Source organism: Carassius carassius, chromosome 15 (assembly GCF_963082965.1).
Source record: "Carassius carassius chromosome 15, fCarCar2.1, whole genome shotgun sequence".
Lineage (NCBI taxonomy): Eukaryota > Metazoa > Chordata > Actinopteri > Cypriniformes > Cyprinidae > Carassius > Carassius carassius.
In genome coordinates, this window is record NC_081769.1 from 18,857,886 (window position 1) to 18,879,017 (window position 21,132).

At 37.0% G+C, this 21,132-nt stretch overlaps 1 protein-coding gene across 2 annotated transcripts in view; it reads left to right on the forward strand.

The window, feature by feature from the left end:
• Positions 1–21,132, forward strand: part of kcnn3 (potassium intermediate/small conductance calcium-activated channel, subfamily N, member 3) — a 57,113-nt gene that overhangs the window by 11,088 nt on the left and 24,893 nt on the right. The window contains exons 3-4 of one of the 2 annotated variants that reach the window (XM_059567767.1): positions 6,876–6,893; positions 7,030–7,125. In XM_059567767.1, the coding sequence (XP_059423750.1) occupies positions 6,876–6,893; positions 7,030–7,125 (114 nt within the window). The remainder of the gene's footprint in view (positions 1–6,875; positions 6,894–7,029; positions 7,126–21,132) is intronic. The other variant, XM_059567768.1, reaches the window with a different exon arrangement.

The window sequence follows — 21,132 nt, forward strand, 5'->3', positions numbered from 1 at the left end:
CACTACAACTATAATGATAAAGGCATAAAGAAACAGTATCGTTGGAATCATTTTCAGAACGATTTTTTTCCAGCTGATGAACGATACAAATATTGACATCCAATCAGAATCCATCCTGCTATAACGAGCTCGAGGATTTAAAGCGGCAGACGCACGTGCGCTCAGAATAAACAGACGATATCGTTCGCTGGTTGGTGTGGACGCTAATATAGTTATCTTTATAGTTATCTTTATATTTATCATTCTTGGTGTGAATGGGGCTTTAGACCTTTCGAACGATATATAGTTTGTCAAGATTAGATTAGATTTGATTGTAATATAGTGAAGTAAACCTAGGCGTCCCGTATTTGGGACGGGGTGACAGTTAAGGGTAAGGCATTTTGAGTTTTTTTTTATGTGGTAAGATATTTCAGTCCCATTGTATAAAAAGGTAATTTTAGGTCTGGATGAAACTGTTCAATGGCATGTACACTTGCCAAGCAAGTTGCCTTGAATACATCCTCCTCCTGCTCCTCACACATCTGCCCGACCCTTAGAGTCCTAACAGCCCTAAATACCTGGAAGAAGTCACTGTCAAATCAATACTTAATTTTCACACCCTCCTCGCTCTGTCATGCATACCTGGGGAACATCTCATCTTAGAATTGTTTAGTAGATGTGATTAAGCATGCAGATGCCACTGTTGATCAACCTATTGCCTGTGCACAAGGTTACAGCGCTGTGTCTATAAATGTGTTTTTATGCAGGTAAATAAATTAGAAATAATAAGACATGTTCTTGCGTATTAGAATGATTTCTGAAGGATCATGTGACACTGAATACTGGATTAATTCAGCTTTGAAATCATAGGAAATTACACTTTAAAATTGAATGGAAAGCCCCTACCTGTGTTTGTGTGTAATCCATCTCTAAGACACATATATAAGGGGTGATCCAGTGGGCTGCGGGACCCTAATCCCACTCCTGCCACACTAACTCTTTTACAGCACTCTCACGGGAGCAATAATCATCAGTACATAGAGAAAAAGAGGCCGCGAGAGGGAGAAGGAGAGGAAACAGGAGAGATGGACAGCCAGAGGAAGGGTCAGTGATGGAGAGTGGGGGCAATAGTGCACTGAACTTAAAAGACCCCCGAATGGCCATTAATGTTAAGATTAATGTATGTATGTGTACTGTATAACTGTGCATGTAGCTGATGCTGTGAGTGTTTCCTTTTTTTTCCCCTTGGCCTCTGAGTGTGTAATTGGGTTTTCAGGGGTGTAATGGTGTATGTCAGCGTGTAATCAAGTGTGTGTGTGTGCCAGTCCTGGTATAATTGGGCTTATCTGTGTGTGTGTGTGTTTTTCATTAAGTGAGATGCATTACTGTTTTGGTAACATTTGATTTTGGTGGAGGTGTGTGTTTTTGCAGCTTTTTTGTTTTGTGGTTTCATAAAACCCATTGATGGGTAACTCATAGGAATATGGCAAGCTGTTTTTACATTTATTCATTCGCAGGACACATTAGTGGGAATTGAATTGTAAATATTTATAGATACAGTTATAATTATTGATATAATAAATTGAAAAATTTACAAGTAACAATGGTAATTCTTAACATCTGGAATTACATGTTCACTGCATGTTCATGTTCAAATGATACCTCATATAGCAATCTTTTAGTTTTCTGTGTTATAAAAATATCCCGTTACTATTTCATAAGAGAAACCCCTGCAAAAGGAGGAACTGTGAGGAACTGTCCTAATGAATAAAAGTAAATCATGAACAACTTTTTTGCAAAACCTGTTTGAACAATTAAATAAAAAGTGATAAATCCTTGAATCTGGCATCACTAGTTTTGTTTCTAATTAGCTGATTTTGAAAAAGTAACTTGGTACAATGAAGGGTATAATGAAAATTTAAATTACTATACATAGTAAGATATCATTTATTCAGTTTGGATTCAAAAGATTAATTGTTTTAAAACTTAACATCCAACAGAGAATACATGTGTTTATTGCTGAAATGCTGAAGCGTTTTCACAATGCTACACCTGTTTCATGAAAAGCTGCATGATTTTGGGTTGGTGTTGGCGCAGTGGATAAGACACATGCCTTTGGTGTGAAAGACCCGGGTTCGAATCTACTGTGAGACACCAATGTGTCCCTGAGCAAGACACTTAACCCCTAGTTGCTCCAGAGGCGTGCGACCTCTGACATATTTAGCAATTGTAAGTCGCTTTGGATAAAAGCGTCAGCTAAATGAATAAATATAAATTTAAAAATTAGCGATGCTAACACCAGCTGAGAAATGTATTTAAACTAAACGCTTCACTACTTTTACCTACATCTTCACAGATTTATGTCAATCTCATTTATGTGGAATTTTAGAACAAACCAGTTCATACTTGAAACAGAACTAAGAACTCCAAGTCAACTAAGCTATGAATGAGCAACCACCGAGCAATACATTTTCTCTTGTAAAGGTGAAACAGATCATGTTCTCATATTTCCAGCTGGGGTTGGGTATGTGTGTTTGTGCTGATGATGTATTTATTGTCTTGTGTGTGTGTCTTATGTATAGAGGTTGATTGTGGTTTATTTGCTGTGTATTTCTGTATGGGGTGAGTGTAGGGCTCAGGGTGAATGATAAAGTGTGGCGGGTGTGTGATTGGTTTGGCCAGAGGGTTCACATCATTAAACTGCTTGACTTAGACAGAGTGCTCTGAATAAAGGGGAAAACACACAACACAACACATACAGGGATATTAATCATCTGCAAATCTATCTTTGCCCTGGACAAAGCACCTTTAAGGGTCGGTGGCCATCTTGGTAGTAGCCCTGGCAGCTATTTTCTCTGTCGGAAATAGAGTTATAAGTACATTTTCTAATGAAATTGCGGAAGAACTAAAATCTGTATAACTGTTTGATACAATTACATTTAAATAACACATTTCAAATCAGCAATGACATTTGACACTGATATTATCTTACATCTTCTTCAGCTCAAATCATGCAAAAAAGGGCGCGAATCAGCAATGACATTTGACACTGATATTATCTTACATACATCTTCTTCAGCTCAAATCATGCAAAAAATTCTATTTCTTAAAGGGTTAGTTCACCCAAAAATGAAAATTAGCTTGTGTTTTACTCACCCTTGAGGCATCCTAGGTGTATATGACTTTATTCTTTCAGACGAATCCAGTCAGAGCTATATCAAAAATTGTCCTTGCTATTCCAAGCTTTATCATTGCAGTCAGCGGGTGTTGCAGTTGAACAGTCCACAAGTCGTTAAATAAAGCTTGCGCATACATAATAAAATGTCCCTTACACGGCTTCGGTGGGTGAATAAAGGCCTCCAGTAGTAAATCTATTTTTTTTTTTACATTTACAAAGAAAAATGTCGGAGGATTTCAAAATAAACCAAGAGGAGACTGGTTTTTCTTTGCTAAAGTAAGGAAACTTTGCTTCCTTTACTCCTATAAACACGCTCACAGGACTGGCATATCTCAGAGGCGCGCGTGCTGCGCATATTAGTGCCGTGTCATCCGCCGGAAAAGCTTCCGCTTATGACATTTACCGAATGTGAGAGAAAAGTGTTTATTAATATTATTATTTATTTAAGGCTAGCTTGTCTAGCTATTGTATATAAACAAACCAGCCGCCATATTAAACATTCTTATTTTTTCACGTTAATTTTTATTAGTGGTCCATCTCTTCCCCCTTATATTTTCTCTAGTCTTGAATATAAGAATATTCCTGAAGGATTTTTGTGTCATGCTTGTTTTATCTTAGAGCTTTTTTGTGTGAACACACGCCATACTTCCTCTTGTATTTATGCTGTGTGTGTTGTTTTTGTGTCAGGATCTGAAAAAATCTATTGTCCCGTGTGTGTGCACGTTGTACGGTATGTGGCTTGTATTTTAGATTTTTCAAGAGAGTCACTTCACCCAACATCAGCTGTAAATTAAGAAATTGAAACAAGAGGAAGTAATTACATTAGAATCACAGATGACTGTGCATTTGTGGAGGTACATTCAACTGCGAATGTGTGTGTGCGTTTGTGTGTCAGTTGAGTGTGTTCGTGACAGACAGAAGGCTCAAAGATGACTGTATTTAGACGTCAGAGCCGGTTTGTTCAGTGTTTATGAAAGGACCAGGGAAAAGTAAAGAGAGAATGCTGAATAGATGGAGGAGAAATGAAAGGAAGATTTTGAGCGTGCGGGAGAATGCTGATGGAGTTAATGGAGCTCAGAAAGCCTATTAGCTCTGCATGGTGTCCATCATGACCTGGATCGATAACTGCTAATCTAGCCATGAGTCTGGTCGTCATACTCTCCGTTCACACACTTGTATATAACATGAGCTATGATAGTCATGTCACAGACAAGGAGGACTCACTCAGTTTGATTGTAACACATCATCAAAAAAAGAAGAAGAAGAAAAAAAACTCAGTCACACAGGGAGAGTGAGAAGATAGGCTGGGGGAGAGTGAGAGGAGAGCGAGATTGAAATTCTGACCTTCATAACCGTATATACATTAAATATAGTTAGCATTCTCAACTTTAAGCCTCCAATAAAGATCTCTCTCAAATTTGTGTGATGTCTGACATGACATGTTTTAATTTCAAGGCTCACATTTTTAAGGGTCTTAAAGGTCTAGAAATTTCCTTTTAATTTAGTAATTAATTCACAGTAGTGCTCATTACAAAAGGACCAGGCCAGGGTCTCTCTCCCTTTCCTATTAAATGTCCACTGTATCCAAAGAAGGTGAAACTGTTTGTAATAAATATAATATAATATAATATAATATAATATAATATAATATAATATAATATAATATAATATAATATAATATAATATAATATAATATAATAATTATTTTGCATTATTATATTATATATCATTATAGAAATCATATATATTATTTATAAAATTATTTGTAATTTAACATATTACATTATATTATACTGTAGCATGTTATTAAATATATAAATAATTTAATTTTAGTCCATTTTATTTTTACTGAACTGGTATATCATTTTAGTAAGAGATAAAATGTGTTGAAAATTACATAAATGTGTCAAATTGTGAAATACCAATTTTGAAAAATGTATCAGACGTATATAATAGTTATCTACATAAAACAATAAAAGGTCCATATTGCTCTTGAAGTAATGATCATATTAAAGTATCCAATTTTTTGTATTACTATTTAGTTTTAGCATTAGTATTTTTATAGCTATATGATTTATATAACTATACAAATTTATATAATTTATGATACGTTTCTGAGTGGTAGGGTTTTGAGCACTTGTATCATGTATTATGTTATTGTTATTTTGTGATATTCTATGTTTTTATGTGTTTTGAAATGCTTGTCAAGTAATGGATGCCATTCATTTTAATGCAAAACAAATTTACCTGCAGCTATAAATAAAGTAACCTAACTTACTTACTTTTTAGAAGTTAGTGTTGTGAATTCTTTATGCATGTTATTTTCTTTATTTCAGAGGCTTCATTATATGTGGTTTGTTGTTACAGAAATGGCTTATTCACAATGTGAGTTATGCATTCTGACTAGCCTGTACCTTAGTTCAAGTTCACCTGTTTTTGTATGTTTTTTTATGCATTAAAGTTAGTTTCTGGACAGTCATAGCTGTAACAATAACAATAACCAACACGGCCAGAATCCCTGATGTTGTTTCAGGACCAACAGTGATGCTGAAAAAGGAACATGTCCTGTTCGGATAAATCATGTTGAGCTTATAGCCAATCAAGCTTTCCACCCATTAGAGAAAATCATCTCTAAGACTCGTTTGGAAGCCTGACAGAGACTCAAACACAGCAGTTTCTGTATTGATAAGCTGTAAGACCCTGGATGGGTACAGTGTGTATGTGCTCCAGTTAGGAGCCCTGTGTATTTATATATATTTGTGTGGGTGTGTGTCAGTGTGAGAATGAGAGACTGTTTGAGGAGCCGTGGGTCCCCCAGACACCACTGTCTGTCTGTTTGTGTAGAATAATGCTTCCAGTACAGAGCCTTAAATTAGACCCACGGGTGGTCAATCTAATAATGTGTGTGGTTCAGCTGGACATCATCGAGGCTCAGGGTGGAAACAATTTAAAACTGGGGAGAGTTTAAGCAAGCTGTGTGTGTATGCATGTATGTGTGTGTGAGTGTTAAATGAAAACTGTGATGAGTGCAGCAGGTGTATTTCTAGGTGTCAAGTTGAGATCCCTGCAATCACAAAACAGGCAGACACACATTTGAGTAACCATGACATTGTGTGTGTATGGTGTGATTGGAAGTGATGTGCATGTAATCCATAGATTATAAAAAGACACTAAAAATGTCTTGGCAGACTATATGGCACAGATGCACATGCTGTGATTGTGCTCTTCATTTCTTATTTAAAGAGATAGTTGACCTAAAATGGAACATTCTGTCATCATTTACTTGTCCTCATGTCGTTTCAAAGCAGTTGGATTAATTGTCTTATGTAGAACACAAAAGGTTATCACATTTCTTATAAAATAAAGATATTGAATGAGGAGTGGGGCTGTCAAACTTTGAAGAGGTTGGTAAAGGCCCATTATTTTTTGTTTTTGAAAGAAGTGTCTTATTCTATATATATATATATATATATATATATATATATATATACACACACAATTTAAATGTATTGTTTTCCTGTGATGGCAAAGCTGAATTTTTTTTTTCAGAGTCTTTTTGTTGAAACCATGATGCCTTTTTTCAAGACTGATAGAAAGTAGAAAGAATTTTTTTTTTATTACAAATTTTGTAACATTTTAAATGTATTTACAGTAGTCACATTTAATCAGTTTAATGCATACTTGCTAAATAAGTTTTCCTTTTCTTTTGTTGTTACAGAATTTGGAACGACATAATGTAAGACATTTAATTTTTGACTGAACGACCTCTATTTTCATTTGGAACATTAAGGATTAGCACCTGAAAATAAATATTTCTCTGGAAAATAATAATGGTGAGTATGCTAATAACATTATTTGCATATGTTTTACAGAGCTCCATGTATTCACTGGCGTTGAAGTGTCTTATCAGCCTTTCCACCGTCATTCTTCTTGGACTAATCATCGCTTACCATGCTCGAGAGGTGCAGGTAAACACATATAATAATCTCACATTAGTGTCTATTTTCAAGATGCAAACAAATTTACCATTGTTCTGCAAAAAAATCCCTTTTGAGTCAAAATCCAATTATTGCAATACTTAGAGAATAAGAAGAAAGAAATTGGTTTTGACCAGATTTGACCATGCAGATTTCATAACGGGAATAGATATATGCCTGGTTTGAAAATGACTTTTGTGTGAGCTGTGCTTCATACTCTGTATAACTAAACTATTGACTTTTTAACCACAAAAGTTTGCTGAACTTTAGCTAATGCAACCATAACTTTAGGCTGATCTGAAAGTACTGTAAATTAGGTATTGCAATGCTTTTTGGAAACATAGAGTACAACAGTAATACTGTGGTATTCAACAAAATAATTAAATACGATAATTATTTAGTACAGTGGTATATACAAATCCTGTTATCATCTGGTATACCACTATACCATGGCGACTCCACAGTGCTTTACTAAGCACAAATTTAACTGAAATAACCATTCAGTAGGCCTATTTAAAGAATAATGCCACTAGTTACTTACACATCATCACATGTGTAAATCAAAACACTCTCGCCTCTGTCTATCACATCAGTCAGCTTGTGTTACACTGTGATGGTGTCAATGAAAGAAGTACAGAAAATCAGGAGGAAAAATCACATTCAACATTTCAGTTTTTTTTGTTTTGTTTACATCCTCCCCTGCTTTAATGTGGCATGCAGAACAGATGAGTAATGTTGTTTTAGGCTGTTGCCCTCATCAAGGGGACCTGAACTCAAGCGTTCATTAGCATTATGCTAATAGGAAGGTTAGCAGTAGCCATAAACACACTGTGGCACTTTCTATTCCTTTTAAGCTCTCTGTCTTTCTTTCATACACACAAACTTCTTTGAGACGTTTAGTATTTATGATATTTTTGGGTCTGTTTGTTCCTGAGAGTGACTCAATTTGTGACTGTTTGACAAGAAAGAATAATCAGCTGCATTTACAGTATTGGCATAAACAGACATGCACACATTTGTACTGTATACAGTATCTACCATGGTGAGAACTTTCCATTGATTTGTGTTATTCAATAAATGTTTTAAATTTCACTTGAAGCACTTTGACTTGTTTTATATACTGTTCCATTAAAAGGTTTTGGGTCAGTAAGATTTTTTTCATCAAGAACCCATTAATTTGATCAAATGGGACAATAAGGATATTATAGAGTATATACCTTTTCCAGAATAGGGCTGTGCCTTTACAGCTCGTACCTCAGATACTCTGATAAAAAAAATATCATTATATATTATTTGATTATCATATCCATCTTGCTGAAATCATGCATTTCAAACCATATTAGTTTAAACTTCTGATACACAGTTTTCTGAGTGCACATATCCGAAACACATGCACTGAAAGTGGATGTCACATGGCATGTTAGTATTAAACTCTTTCATGTCTTATTGCACTTAAACTGTCAAATACACACAAGTTTATATTAAAATCACACAAGTTACAAAAACAGTTATGTACAGTATGTGAAGGTAAACAGCTTGGAAAGAAATCACATAGGGATGTAACCATATTATCATGCGATGTCTCAATATTATGGTGATCACATGATGATATGAACCAATAGGTTCGGTGATAGGTGATAGCTCCGCAGCAGAATTCTACCTGACAGTCAAAGCAGCATTACGTCATGAAAAGTGCCGGCTTAGAGGAAGACCATGCGGGTTTAGGGTGCCATTTGCACCCAAAAACCATAGGGGGCCAATGTGAATCGCACAAATTGTTGAGGAGATCAGCTCGTGATCCAGTGTTTTCCGTGCCTTAGAACAGCTCAGTTCACAGTGAATGAACTTGTTTATTTCATGTGCTGTGAGTTTAGCGTGTGTTTGCAAAATAAAAAGAGGGTTGGCAAGTCAATTCACTGACTTTTTTCTGATTGTGAGATTTTGATATTGTTACATCCCTAAAATTGCATGTTTATATTAGATCTGTGTGGTAGCAGCGTAATATACGGTAAAAAAAAAAATCAATAAATCCACTGCGCTCTTGTCTCCTCTGAGGCTGGGACTCTAAACAGTGTTCTGTGCTCATCTTTGCAGCCAAAGACAGAACAGTTAGTATGCTCAGAGGTGGAAAGTAACAAATTACATGTATTTCCGTTACTGTAATTGAGTAATTTTTTTATGTACTTCTACTTTTTAAAGTATTTTTAAAAATCTGTAATTTTACTTTTACTTAAGTATATTTTGTTTGATGTATTTTACATCACTACATTAAAAAAAATAATTACTGAGGTAAAAAAAATTGCTCCTTGAAAACTACTGCAGTAAATACTGGGCAGGCGGGCAAACTGGCACTATAATCAGCCATCACAGGCATGTAGAGGTAAGCTTAATACTTGCATGATTGCATTGGTGGTTAAAATGAAGCTTTGACAGTTTAGCAAAAGGTTTTCCACAACAGGTTTAGCCAAAAAGACAGTGGTGCAGGGTGCGTGATATATATCGTCTGCGATAATATCGTAATTGTAGTTTTAAAAATGTGCGATTTGACACTATCAGTATTCTGCCAAAAAACAAACAAAACACTCCTGCAGAGTGCCGTGAAGTCTAGTATATAGACTACTGCGCGCGCGCATTTATACTGCGTTCTTTTACTGCGTGATTCAATCTGTTAAATGCATTTAGACTGATCACTAAATTTAAGATATAGGTGCAGAAAATGTATATATTTATATAAATCCATATAGTAAATCAATATCACACAAAGAGTGATTTTTCCTCCAAAAATCAGCATGATTACATATAACAAAATCACCCCACTCCACTCCTTGCTCTGCTCCCCCTCCACTCTGCTCACATACTCTGACAACCACAAAATACAACTGCATTATAAAATGAGTAGTTAATAATTAAAATATTCGCTTTGAGCAGTGTTGATTCATGGAACATGGGCATTTGAGGGCACTACTGTGCCCACTACTTGTTTGCTGGCTCTCATCATTAAGGACGAGCTGTGACATTGTGGGAAATATTTTCAGAGTGCTATCCTGTGCTTTTACTTTGCGTCATCTCATCTGACTCACTTCAGCTGCTATCTGTCTGCACCATAGGAATAAGATAAGCGTCTGCCCATGAAAAAGTCTCCTTATCTTCTATAGGCCAAAAATGAAGGATGAATGATATTAGTGGTGTACAGATATAGGTCAATTTAATCAGATTTAATCAAATATACACTACTGTTAAAAAGTTTTGGGTTAGTAAGATTTTATTTAGTTATTTATTTTAAAGTAATTTCTCAGCAAGGGTACATTAATTAATTGATCTTAAGTGACAGTTAAATTGTTTAAATTGTTTACATTTATAAAAATCTTTCTATTTCAGATACAAGCAATGTATTATGTTTTCTACAAAATATTAAGCAGCACAGCTATTTACAACATATTTTAAATTATTATAATAAGAAATGTTCAAGAAGCAAATCAGTATATTAGGATGACTCCTGATGTATCATGTGACACTGAAGACTGGATTAATGACTGCTGAAAATTCAGCTTTCCAATCATAGGAATGAATTGCATTTTAAAATATATTTAAACAGTTATTTTACAGTATTACTGTGTATGTATGTGCATTGGTAGCCCGGAGGTCTTGTTTTTAGGTTGGGGTCAGTTGGGCTGCCATCTCCACTTCCACAGGCTCTTGGCAGAGGACTTGGCATGACAGTGAGGAAAGCAAACATCGTTCTGGTTTATACCACTTCTTGATTAAATTCACATGATAAACCTGGTGGATCTGGCACCAACAGAGCTGCCTTATCTTATAGTTCACTGGACCCACTCATTCAGCCACTTTATACGGCCCATGCCACTTGGCGAGATATGCCAATTTCATACAGCGAAAAACTTGCATACATGAATAGGGACCAACACCATAACTTTTTCTCCTGGTTGAAGATCTCTTGGCTGGGCCGCTCTGTTCTAGACTCGTGCCTGGGCCTTTTGTGCCTGTTTCATGTGCTCTCAAACAATTGGCCACACCTGAGTCATCTGTTGGTGCATCTGTTCCACATGTTCAACCACAGAGTGATGTGGCGATGGTTGGTTGTCCCAGCCCTCTTTGGCAATATCTATCATCCCTCTTGGCCTTCTCCCATAGAGGAGTTCAAATGGGGAACATCCAGTGGAGCTCTGTGGTACTTCCCATATGGAGAACAGCACATAAAGAAGCCACTGATCACAGTTTTTCCCATCCACCTCAATCACTTTTTATCAACATTTGCTTTAAGGTCTGATTAAACCTCTCGACCAACCTTTCAATCTGAGGATGATAAACAGAGGTTCCAATCTGTCTCACCTTCAAGAGTTTACATATCTCTTTCAGGACTTTGGACATGAAGCGGGTACCCTGGTCTGTTAGAATGTCTTCCACAGAGTCCACTCTGCTGAAAAACAGGAATGTCTCTCTTTCTCTCTTTCCACTGCTTTAGCAGTTGCTGCCCATAGGGGTGTGACTCTGAATACCAAGTGGCATTATCCAGAATTACCCAAATGTATCAATGGCTCTGGCTGGATTTGGGCAGTGGTCTAATAATGTCCATCACAATTATGTGGAAGGGAGTCTCAATAATGGTCTAAGGAACCAATGGGTAGCGATAGATTACCTTGAGGCTGGTCTTCTGGCTAGTTGTACACTGTCGGCAGTAATCTTTGACTGCTCGCTTAACTCCTGACCAGTAAAACCTCCTCAGTATGCATTCGTATGTCTTCTCTGTTCCCCAGTAGGCACCCAAGAGATCGGAGTGAGACAAAAACAAGAGTCTGGAGATATAGGGTTTAGGTACCAGGAGCTGTTCAACAACCACTCCATCTTAATGACTGGGTACAATACGTTATTTTTAACAGTAAAATGTAGATAATTTAGTTCAATCACACACTCAAGTAACTGGTCATCCAGGGCTGTTACTGTGTTACTCCCCTCTTTCTCCTCTGGTACTGGGACGGCCAAATCTCTACAAATCCTGCCGATTCACTTTCATTATTTTTTTTTCCTATATGGCTCTCAGAGGTTTGACATCAGGACTGGTTTGTACAGTATAACGCTTTGCCTCAGCTGGCAGGGAGTGAATGCAACACAATTCTTTCCACCACTGGGGGACCTTTCCCTGTAGTGAGCCAGGCCTTTGTCAGCTGGGTCAGTCTGAATATCTGAGGTCTCACTGGCAGAGTCGGATCAAAAGTCCATGCATGAAAACATTGGGAACGAGCAGGGAGGCGATGCCCATAGTAGGACAAGATGGCCCCCTTTAACTTCACTGCATCTGCATCAGCTGCATCTTTAGACTAGATCTTAACTAGGGTTGAGTATCGATTGGGGTTTTTACGATACCAGTGCCATTTCTATACTTTTAAAATGGTACTGGTGCTTAAATGGTGCCTGAACCGATACTTTAAAAAAAAAGAGCCACAAAAAAACTATGGATAACATTAAAGAAATTAAAATGGGACTGACTCTGAGGCGGTTGTGAATTTGTGTACAGTTTATTGAGCTTAATGCTATAGCCCCGCTAAAAAAGCCTAGCGACGCCCTTGCTTCTTGCGTACATTTCGGAGAACCAGGGGAAACATTTATATCAATCGTTCAGGCATTTAAAAGGCACCAAAATCTGCATTCTTATTCGCTTCAATGCATATCGGTTCCATATTGGCACCGGGTTTCGGTACCCAACCCTAATCTTAACAGGCTCTTCTTTTGTCAAAAAAGGTGAACACTGGGTTCCCCAGTCTCCTTCAGGCCATTTCTTTCTGATTGCATTTCTGTCAAATACCTCCAAGTAAGCTTCAACATCTATCATCTGGAGTCTACTTAGTGAGGACCCTCCCTGCATCTAATGTGTCCTTGGTTTTGGACAGGACTTGACACATTGTGGTAACTGCCTCCCTGAGGGCATATAGCTCCTCCCTCTGTTTGGCATGACTGGTCAGCAAGGCATTAATGGCAGCTTCCAGTCTGTGCTTATTTGGGTATAGTTTTTGTGGCCACTTAAGTGCTGACATCTTTGCCCCCATTCTCCACCAACTGTGATATCCTAGGGCAAAAATAGGTTTTAGTTGACACAAAATATAACCACAAGAGAGGCTGATGCAGAGTTAACAAAAACTGATGTTTTTATTCAACCAAGAAAATAGGAGGGTCAACAAGAAATGGAAACTGCAACCTATGTTCTTCCCGGTCTGGGGCATCTTTGTTGTCTTCATTGGCTGTGTTCCCTATGTCTGTTTCAGCACATTGACAGCTTCAGAAGGGAGAAAATGGTCTCTCAGTTTGGTTTACTAGGCTACACAATCATGGGGAAGACTGCTGATTTGACAGTTGTCCATAAAACAATCATTGACACCCTTCACAAGGAGAGTAAGCCACAAACATTCATTGCCAAAGAAGCTGGCTGTTCTAAGAGTGCTGTATCCAAGCATGTTAACAGAAAGTTGAGTGAAAGGAAAAAGTGTGAAAGAAAAAGATGCACAACCAACTGAGATTACCACAGCATTATGAGGATTGTCAAGCAAAATGGATTCAAGAATGTTAGTGAACTTTACAAGGAATGGACTGAGGCTGGGCTCAAGGCATCAAGAGCCACCACACACAGACATGTCAGGGAATTCGCTAAACCACAGACAACATCAGAGGTGTCTTACCTGGGCTAAGGAAAAGAAGAACTGGGCTATTGCCCAGTGGTCCAAAGTCCTCTTTTCAGATAAGAGCACGTTTTGTATTTCATTTGGAAACCAAGGTCCTAGAGTCTGGAGGAAGGGTGGAGAAGCTCATAGCCCAAGTTGACTGAAGTCCAGTGTTAAGTTTCCACAGTCTGTGATGATTTGGGGTGCAATGTCATCTTCTGGTGTTGGTCCATTGTTTTTTTTGAAAACCAAAGTCACTGCACCTGTTTACCAAGAAATTTTAGAGCATTTCATGCTTCCTTCTGCTGACCAGCTTTTTGAAGATGCTGATTTCATTTTCCAACCCACACTGCCAAAAGCACCAAAAGTTGGTTAAATGACCATGTTTTTGGTGTGCTTGACTGGCCAGCAAACTCACCAGACCTGGACCCCATATGGTATTGTCAAGAGGAAAATGAGAAACAAGAGACCAAAAAATGCAGATGAGCTGAAGGCCACTGTCAAAGAAACCTCACACAAGCAAACAGCATGTTCTCCCTTGTTTTCACTTCATCTCTGTGTATTCCTCCCACTTTGTAATTTACGCCACCACTCTTTCTCTCTCTAGCACTCCCTCCTCTATCAAATTATGCTCATTCTTTTCTCTCTTTGTTAAAATCAGTTCATTGTGTGCTTTCTCTTACTCCAGGTTATGCTTTTTTATCTCCTAGTTTTTCTCTATCTTCCCTCTTTAGATGCATGTTGAGTTGTTTGTTCTCTTTCTCTGCTTGTATTTTTACCTTCATTCAACCTTCCCTTGCCCCCTGTCTGTGAGTGTGTGAATTATTTGTCTACTTCAAGTTCTTTTAAGCTGCTGCTGTCGAGCTCTCACACAGATATACAGTGTCTGCATTAGTTTTGCTTTCAGTTTCAGGCCAATATGTGTGTGGTTGTGTAAAGGTGCAGACTGTGTTTCATTCATTTCGCTGGATTGAGAAGTTTCTCATGTATGCTCAGTGTTATGCAAGTGTTTCCGTGGTGATGAGACTCTCTTCCTGTGTGTGAGTCAGACTTCGGCAGCACTTTCCTGGACAGAGATTGTCTGTGTGTGTGTGTTTGTGTGTGTTTTTTGTGTATCAGCATGGTTTAAAGGAGATAAAAACATGATGTGAGTAGGTGTTGATTAGGGATGTTTCTGAGGAGAGAGACAGAGAGGAATGAGACTGGAATGACTGTTCCTACTTCATTCCCAAATTCAAGAGGGCGAGTAAATGATGACACATTTTTTTTATTTTGGGTGAACTATCCTTTCAAGTCCTGTGAATCTCTCGATGGAACCAATTTTTATTTTCGGTTCAGTCAAAATCCAATTTTCCCGTATGGTTGAAAGTGCCTCTAAGGTAACGTCTGAACTCAGGTGTACGTGTTAATGTGATTGCATCTCTTCCTGAGAGCCAAAAAGCTTCATCCTTGGCTAAAGTTTGTGAACTGCTTGGCTCCTGTAGAGCCATATTAAAATGATTCATGGCTGTACAGCTTTAGCTAAGACCCATTAAAGAATTTGGTGAATCACCATTACTTGGAGCCAATTTTATAATTATCTTTAGTTCAAGGTTGAACTGATTCTAGAAATGTTTTGCTTGAGTGGTTTTTATGATGAGCTTTTTGAAGCTGTTTGGCTCTTGGAGACTTAACATGCAGTGCATTTGAGTTTATGTATTAGGTAAGTGACACAACATGAGACTATTTAAAAGAATAAATTATTGATGAGAAATTCCACAGCAAGTTGCATTGGTTAGCCAATGGAAATTTTCCATGGAAATTATAGTTTTGTCAGTATTGGACTGTCTTTGTTGTGTTTCTCACCCTTTTGTGCCCTAATTTGGTCATTTCTGTTCCTGTCCTTCTTGTCTCGTATTTAGTCATCCTGTTCACCAGTGTTTCTCCCAATTGCCTTGTTAAGTCATGTATTTAATTCCAGTATGTGCGTTCCTCCTTTGTCGGGTCTACCAGTTGTTCACATGTGTCTTCCTTCCATTCCAAGTGTGGATTTACCCTGTGTGTTGTATTTAATAAATGACAGTTTTGTTTATCCACGGCTCCTTTGTTCCTTCCGGCAGTGTATTATGACAAGTTTACACCAAAATATTGTAAAAAAAATTAAATAAAAACCTATTTACAGTTATTTGTTGCCACAATAAATCTGTGGTAGAAAGTGGGAAGTCGTGGGAAGTCTGAAGGGGAAGTCGTGGCCTAGTGGTTAGAGAGTTTGACTCCTAACCCTAGGGTTCTGGGTTTGAGTCTTGGGCCAGCAATACCACAACTTGAGCAAGGCACCGAACCCCAAACTGCTCCCCGGGCGCCGCAGCATTAATGGCTGCCCACTGCTCTGTGTGTGTGTGTGTTCACTGCTGTGTGTGTGCACTTTGCATGGGTTAAATGTAGAGCACAAATTCTGAGTATGGTTCACCATACTTGGCTGAATGTCACTTTTTTTTTTTAACTGCATAATATCATCCCTCTATTATTATCAAATAGGAGAAGTTAAGCAGTATGGCATGATAAAAGTTCTAAAGTATTTTTTTGTACAGTATTTGAAATATAATGTGTTTTTTGAACATTAAAGCTGGTCAACCTATTCTGTTGCACTAAATACACTAAATAATGATCTTTCAAAAAGCACCATATGACCCCTTTAATGTGACAGCCCTTTCTTAATAATAATCAAACAGCAACAACAAAGAAATCACTCACTGCTCTTGCTTGAATAGATTTGTAACTTTAATAAATATTCATCTTTAATTTATAGTCAGATATCAAATTTGTATGTTTACTCTATTGTATTTATTTGTGCTGTTGCTTGTAGTTAGATTATTCTTATTTTCATTTGACTGTATAGTTTTCCACTATACATAGCACATACTGAACCACACCGAAACCGTGACTCTAAAACCATGATACAAACCAAAGCGTAAGATGAACTATTCCACCCCTAGTTTATATAATGTGACAACATGCCCCAATAACACTATGCTATATGGGCTAAGTTGTAACAAGGGAACCTGCCAATAAACTGGCTATTAGAAATATTCAGTAAACTAAACCATACTTTAACATTTAAAAATACAATTTAACATTTTATTCAATGAAATTTACATAACTTAAAAACATGTCCTGATTTAACATTTATGACGTTAAAATCATTTTGACATGAAACAAAAAAACTTAGGTTAGCAAAGTGTTAGCAGAATGCTAATGTAGAGGAGATCACCTCAGGGTTCTGGAGAAGGAATGAGGTGTCAGTGATAGTCCTGTACTTAGAGCTGAGTTGTTACCGTAGTATTAACCAAGCAGTACAGGTCCTCTGCTCTGACATGAAGGAGCTAATGCACAGGTAAAGCTTTTAACTGACAGCCTGGGTGGTGCTGACAATGAAAGGACAGAGGAATGTTTCCAGAACATTGCGAAAGCACTCTGACAGCACATCCCATCTCTCAGGTTCACTGTGTGAGAGTTGTAACTTGGTGGAAACTGCAGGGCTTTCCTTCTTTTATTGCTACTGGCTACACACATGGGAGGTTGTGTGTATGTGTGAGAGAGAGAGTGCGTGTATAAATGTATTTATTTTAAACAGAGGGAATTCCAAACTGCTTTTAAAAGCACCGCAGGCAGATTTCCCCGTTTATATTGCCTGTGTGTCTGTATCCTGCAGTGTGGGGTATTTTGGGCCTGCCTCAGTGGTAATCTGAGTTGATTGGAGTTACCTGCTGTTTTCTTGAGTTTTCCTAGGTTGTCTTAAGCTGGTTGATTTTTTGCCACAGTTTCGTTCTGCAACAGATTTCAGGGATCATACAAAGGCTCTTCGCTGTAGGACAAAATTGACAGTCTCGAATTGTTTAGCGTGACATGCTTACCGACGGGTGATTAATTGCCTTTACGATGAATTTCAGCCTCTGATGAAGTTCTGAGTCCGACACTGAGCTTGATATTTTGGATCACAGTCCCGCAGTGTGACTTCTGCTTAGACACCTGGTGACATTTTCTTACCTGTGGGGGTATTTACACCTGGTTTTTTACCCAGATCATGTACTTGGTGTGAGGTGTGTCTGTGTGTATATGTATGTATGTATTGTTTTAATGTTTTTAGCAAAGCAGTTTCTCTGGTGCATAGGGTAAATAGGTAAAAAAAACAAAAAAAACTTTTTAACAGGAAATTTAGCTGCCTGGTGTTTGCATCATCACAGAAGTTATTAAAGGTGATCTAACACACAGTTTCACCCAATCCCATGCTCATTTTGAGTATCCATAAAGTAGTACTACATGCTTTCTATCTCCAAAAAGTCTTCAGTTTTTTTCATATTTATAACAAAAAGATACAGCTTTCCGATTCTCTGGTGGTGTGGTGTGGGTGGAGCTAAAGAGTGACGAGCACTTGAGCGCTGATTGCCAAAAAAACAGAGACATTTGATGCCATTTCACTTACTGTCTGCAGTTCCGAATCATGACTTGGATCTTTTATAGCTGGGACCGCTCCATCTTTCAGTATCAAACGATGTGCAAATCCAGTGTCGAACTGGGCCTTGTTTATAAAACGTTTAACAAAAACATTTGCGAAACTCTGTTGCTGCCCCCCAAAAAAACAAACTGGATCTACTGTTTACATAAAGCTGGGTTCTTCGGGAAGCAGAACAAGGTTATCTTTCCCTTACAAACAAAAACACACTTCTCTGGAGACATTCTTCCTGAGTGAGTCCTGTGCAGTGCTGTTGAATGAGGCTCGTTGATGGGCGTGCTCTTGCTCTCACTCTGGTCGATGTGTGTGTGCAGCCCTCGCATGAGAATCCAACTCTTTAACAGTGTAAATAACTCTGAATGCATGAAACCGCATTAGACCTCCCCTTTAATGCAGTTCTTGCATGTTTGGAATAACATGAGAGTTAGTAATTAATGACAGAATTTGAATTATTTTGGGTGAACTATCCCATTAACATTTTTTCAGTTTTGGTTTTAGTCATTGTAGTACTTCAGCTTGAACTTAATTCAGTTAGTTGTATTTCAGTTATTTTCATCTTTTATTTACATTTTTCAGTTTTATACATCATGTATGGTTTATTAGGATAGGACAATATTTGGAATCTGGAATCTGAGGGAAAATCGCCTTTAAAGTCATCCAAATGAAGCCCTTAGCAGTGCATATTACTTATCAAAAATTAAGCTTTGATGCACTTAGGGTAGGAAATGTACAAAATATCTTCATGGAGCATAATCCTCACTTAATATCCTAATGATTTTTGGCGTAAAAGAAAATTCTATTATTTTGGCCCATACGATGTATTTTTGCCACTGTGCAACTTATCACTGGTTTTGTTGTCCAGGGTCATATTTTATTTTATTTAAGCATTATTTATATTATTTTTTTTTAAATAGTTTTAGTTTTAGGGTAACAACAAATAATTGTTAATAAACATTCCCCTCACATTATGACACTGATATCATACACCTATGATAGTGTATCATACAATCAAAACCTTGATTTTGATAAGGATGTCAGAAAGGACTGAAACTCCCCAGTCAACGCTGTTAGTAGTGACAAAAGTATGCAGAACTGTACATTTGATGTCTGCCTTCACTTCACATCTCACTGGAGTCATATCATACAATCTGACAAGCAATAATGATAAAAGACGGAAAAATAGCACAATGTTTGCCTGGACTTGAGATTATGAGGAAGTGAGGTGATCTGAATTAGTATGTACGTAAGCGTTTGTTTGTGAGCGGTGTGTATGTGTGTGACTTGTAATTCCATTATCATAGCAGAGGTGTTCATCTCTGACAGGGCAAAACAACAAAACAGACACTATTATTCTCGCTCTGCTTCACTCTTCCCCTCTCTTTCCTCTTTTAACCGCTGTCACCCTCTTGGACTGTCTCGTTTTTCCTAACCTCTGCATTTTCCTCCTTCTCTCGTCTTTCATTTTGCTGTCTGCTCCCCTACTCATCCTTCCTCCCCTTCCTCATTTGTCATAATTGGCTCTGGCCCTCATTTATTGGGATGTTCTGGGTTTCTCTCTCTCTCTGATGGGTTTAGGGAGGCAGCTCGGTTCAGTCACTCATGTTGACAGATTACCTTCACTAATGGAATTTAATTATTCAGTGTATCCTGGTGGTGATTTGGCCCGAAAAAGAACGACAGGATGGGTGGGGGGGGGGGGGGGGTAGCGGAGAGATGAATTAGTAACGTGTGGAGGAGGAAAGAAAAGGATGATGAGAGGAAAAAAGTAAGATTTGAATGCTTTTAATGTCTTTTTTTTGTCCTCAAAGTTACATGGAACATTCCCACGATTACTCATAAATGCACAGCTCACAGAAATAAGAACCATTTTATGCTAATGTGATGATTTTCAGGAAATATTTGAAATTATAGAAACAGCCATAAGTAGTAATAGATAGCTGTAGATTGGCTGTTTTGAGCAAATATGTGGTTATATTTGGACAAATTATGTAATGACTAGTAACATGACTAAACATTGGTTTATTTATTAATTATATATTATCCATTTAATGTTTAAACATTTTAACATTTAATAAACATTATCTGTCTGAAATATTTTTTGTGCATTTTGAGAAAATATTCAGTGTTGATTTGAACAATTTTAGGTACATAAAATTGTAACATTTAATAATTATGATTTTTTTACATGCATTTTTAGAGATTTTGTTTAAATATTATGTAAAATGTGTTTTATTTAGTTTAATCAATTTAATGTTAGATTTAATTAAGAATTCATTAATTGAAAAAAAAGTTGAATAAACATTCTAATAATATTATTATATTATTATTTAATATATTATTTAAATTAATATATTATTTAAAAATAGGGTTTAGTTGATTTTGAGTAAAAATTGTGTGAATTAGGTGTCTCATCAATTAAATGTTTGTTAAATGTGTATGCATTAAAAACCCTAATAGTAATATTTTCAAATACCTATTGTGAATTTTGCAAAAATATTCTAAAAATGTTTTGAATGATTTGATTAATTTAATATTTATAAAATGTTTAAACATTTAACTTTTAATAACTATCTTATCTGTCTTCATATATATATATATATATATGGATATATGTTTTAATACAGACTAAAATAAGTGTTTATTTAATTTCATCAGTATTACCATCTCATTATTCTGGGTTATTTACAATAAATCAACATTGAATCAGCCACAGTCCTCTGTAGATGTTAATGGTATCAGACATTACAACCCATATCGGTCAACCATTATTCACAATTCATACACCCATCCATACAAGCCTCTCACAGATTCACATGCTCTTTCATACACACACTC